The sequence below is a fragment of the Lupinus angustifolius genome, unplaced genomic scaffold (assembly GCF_001865875.1).
Source record: "Lupinus angustifolius cultivar Tanjil unplaced genomic scaffold, LupAngTanjil_v1.0 Scaffold_1231, whole genome shotgun sequence".
Lineage (NCBI taxonomy): Eukaryota > Viridiplantae > Streptophyta > Magnoliopsida > Fabales > Fabaceae > Lupinus > Lupinus angustifolius.
The window spans coordinates 1-1601 of NW_017728554.1; the positions used below are offsets into that span (position 1 = coordinate 1).

Below are 1601 nucleotides of genomic sequence, written 5' to 3' on the forward strand. Positions count from 1 at the left end.
AAAAAATAGCAAATTGCATGATCTTGAACGTAAATTGGAATATACGTTTGAAAAGAAAATTGGATGTCAACAGAAATACAAATTTGAAAAGTAAACAAACACCTGAGCACAAACGTTGAGAACAATTGGTTTTAGGCGAATTAGCAAAATGCGCAACGGCTGACCTCCACGGGAGATAGCAATTTGTGCTACCCCCATAAGCAAGGAACTGAAAAGCTCTTCACACATCCTCGACCTTCGCCATACAGATAGTAAGCATGCCTCTGCAGCATCTATCAATACTGCAACTGCTTCATAAACCAATCTCTTGACAGATTTCGGATCAGAAGAATCCAGTGCTGCGAGGCTCTTGATTTTCAGTCTCACTGCAGCTTTATAAACTGACAATTTGGTATTGATTCTGGCTTTTAGAAGTGACCCCTGCTCATGCCAATCCCTCTTCCTTATCTGCGAGAACTATGAAGAGTTAAAACAAGCCTCGCCCTGAACATCTAAATTAGTAACTTTTAACTACTTTCCATCACAATGAGTAAACGCCACCAAGTTGCCCTCCACAAAAAATTGTCACTAAATAAGTCTCTGAAAGTTTAAAAATGTCACTGCATTGGTCCTTCTATGCACTTAATTTTTCGTGGCACAGATTTAATTTTACACTTAGTTATGACATTTTAAGCTTTCAGCAACATGTTCGGTGGTACTTTCTTTGGCATATCATGTTTTAATCGATCCAAAATATACACTTAAGCATGACAACTTGACATGGAAAACAATGTAGCAAGTTTACCTTTAGAAAAGCGGACATAGACTGAATCTGCTTCTTCCCAATTAACCTAACCTGCTCCAACAATGCAGGTTCAATCTGCACTTTTTCCAAAATGTGAGCAATCAATTTAAAAGCTATTTCTTGTTTTTCCAACATTCCAACAGACTCTTCCTCAAACGATGCAACTTGTGGTCCAGACGAAGCCGCGCCATCATTTAAACCCAAATTCAGAGCCAACTGATCAGCATTGCTCTTCCACATATGGCTTCCTCCATTTGACATCACGCCGCTCGAAGAACCAGACACATTGCTCATTGCTTCATTGACAGGACTGCCAATGATTTGAGATTGGTGGTTTACACTGAGAGGCGAGCTCTGAGACGAAGAAACGTCAATGTGAACTGGCGAAGGCATGCCTGGAACGGCGATCGGAAACGCAAATTGTTCGATTAAACACGTCACCAATTTATCAGCATCGGAAGATGAAATCGGAATCGAGTTTTGCGAAAGCGCGATCAAAAAAGCTCTAGCTATCGGCGACTGTTGTTGCTCGTTGCCGTTCCCGTTCCCGATCGCGGATAAGACTACCTCGCCGGAGAATCCAGCAACCTCTTCAGCGAAAACTGACGATGATTCGGTGGCCTTGGAAATGTAACCAAGGAAATCAGCGAAGAAGGAAGAAACAAATTCGGCGTTAAACGGTTGAGGCCAGAAGGATTGAGTGAAGGAATGAGGAATTGAACGGAGGAACTCGAGTGCGACCGATTTAGAACGGAGATCGGCGGAATCGGGAGATTTGGACAAGAAGCGAGCGACGGCGAGGACGGCGTTGAGTTGA

At 42.8% G+C, this 1601-nt stretch overlaps 1 protein-coding gene across 1 annotated transcript; it reads right to left on the reverse strand.

Moving 5' to 3' along the window:
- Positions 1–35: 35 nt before the first annotated feature.
- LOC109341973 (phosphatidylinositol 4-kinase alpha 1-like) lies at positions 36–1595 on the reverse strand. The gene is made up of 2 exons (XM_019579940.1): positions 785–1595; positions 36–447 (listed from the first exon to the last, which is right to left on the reverse strand). Exons 1-2 carry the CDS (start codon positions 1175–1177, stop codon positions 67–69), a joined length of 774 nt encoding a protein of 257 aa, XP_019435485.1. The 5' UTR covers positions 1178–1595; the 3' UTR covers positions 36–66.
- Between the last annotated feature and the right edge of the window lie 6 nt (positions 1596–1601).

Bases quoted from the DNA above. Each gene is read 5' to 3' on its own strand.
- LOC109341973 (XM_019579940.1), bottom strand. From the start codon at position 1,177: ATGCCTTCGCCAGTTCACATTGACGTTTCTTCGTCTCAGAGCTCGCCT. The intron at 448-784 runs GTAAACTTGCTA...TAGTTCTCGCAG, and splicing joins CTATGTCCGCTTTTCTAAAG to ATAAGGAAGAGGGATTGGCA.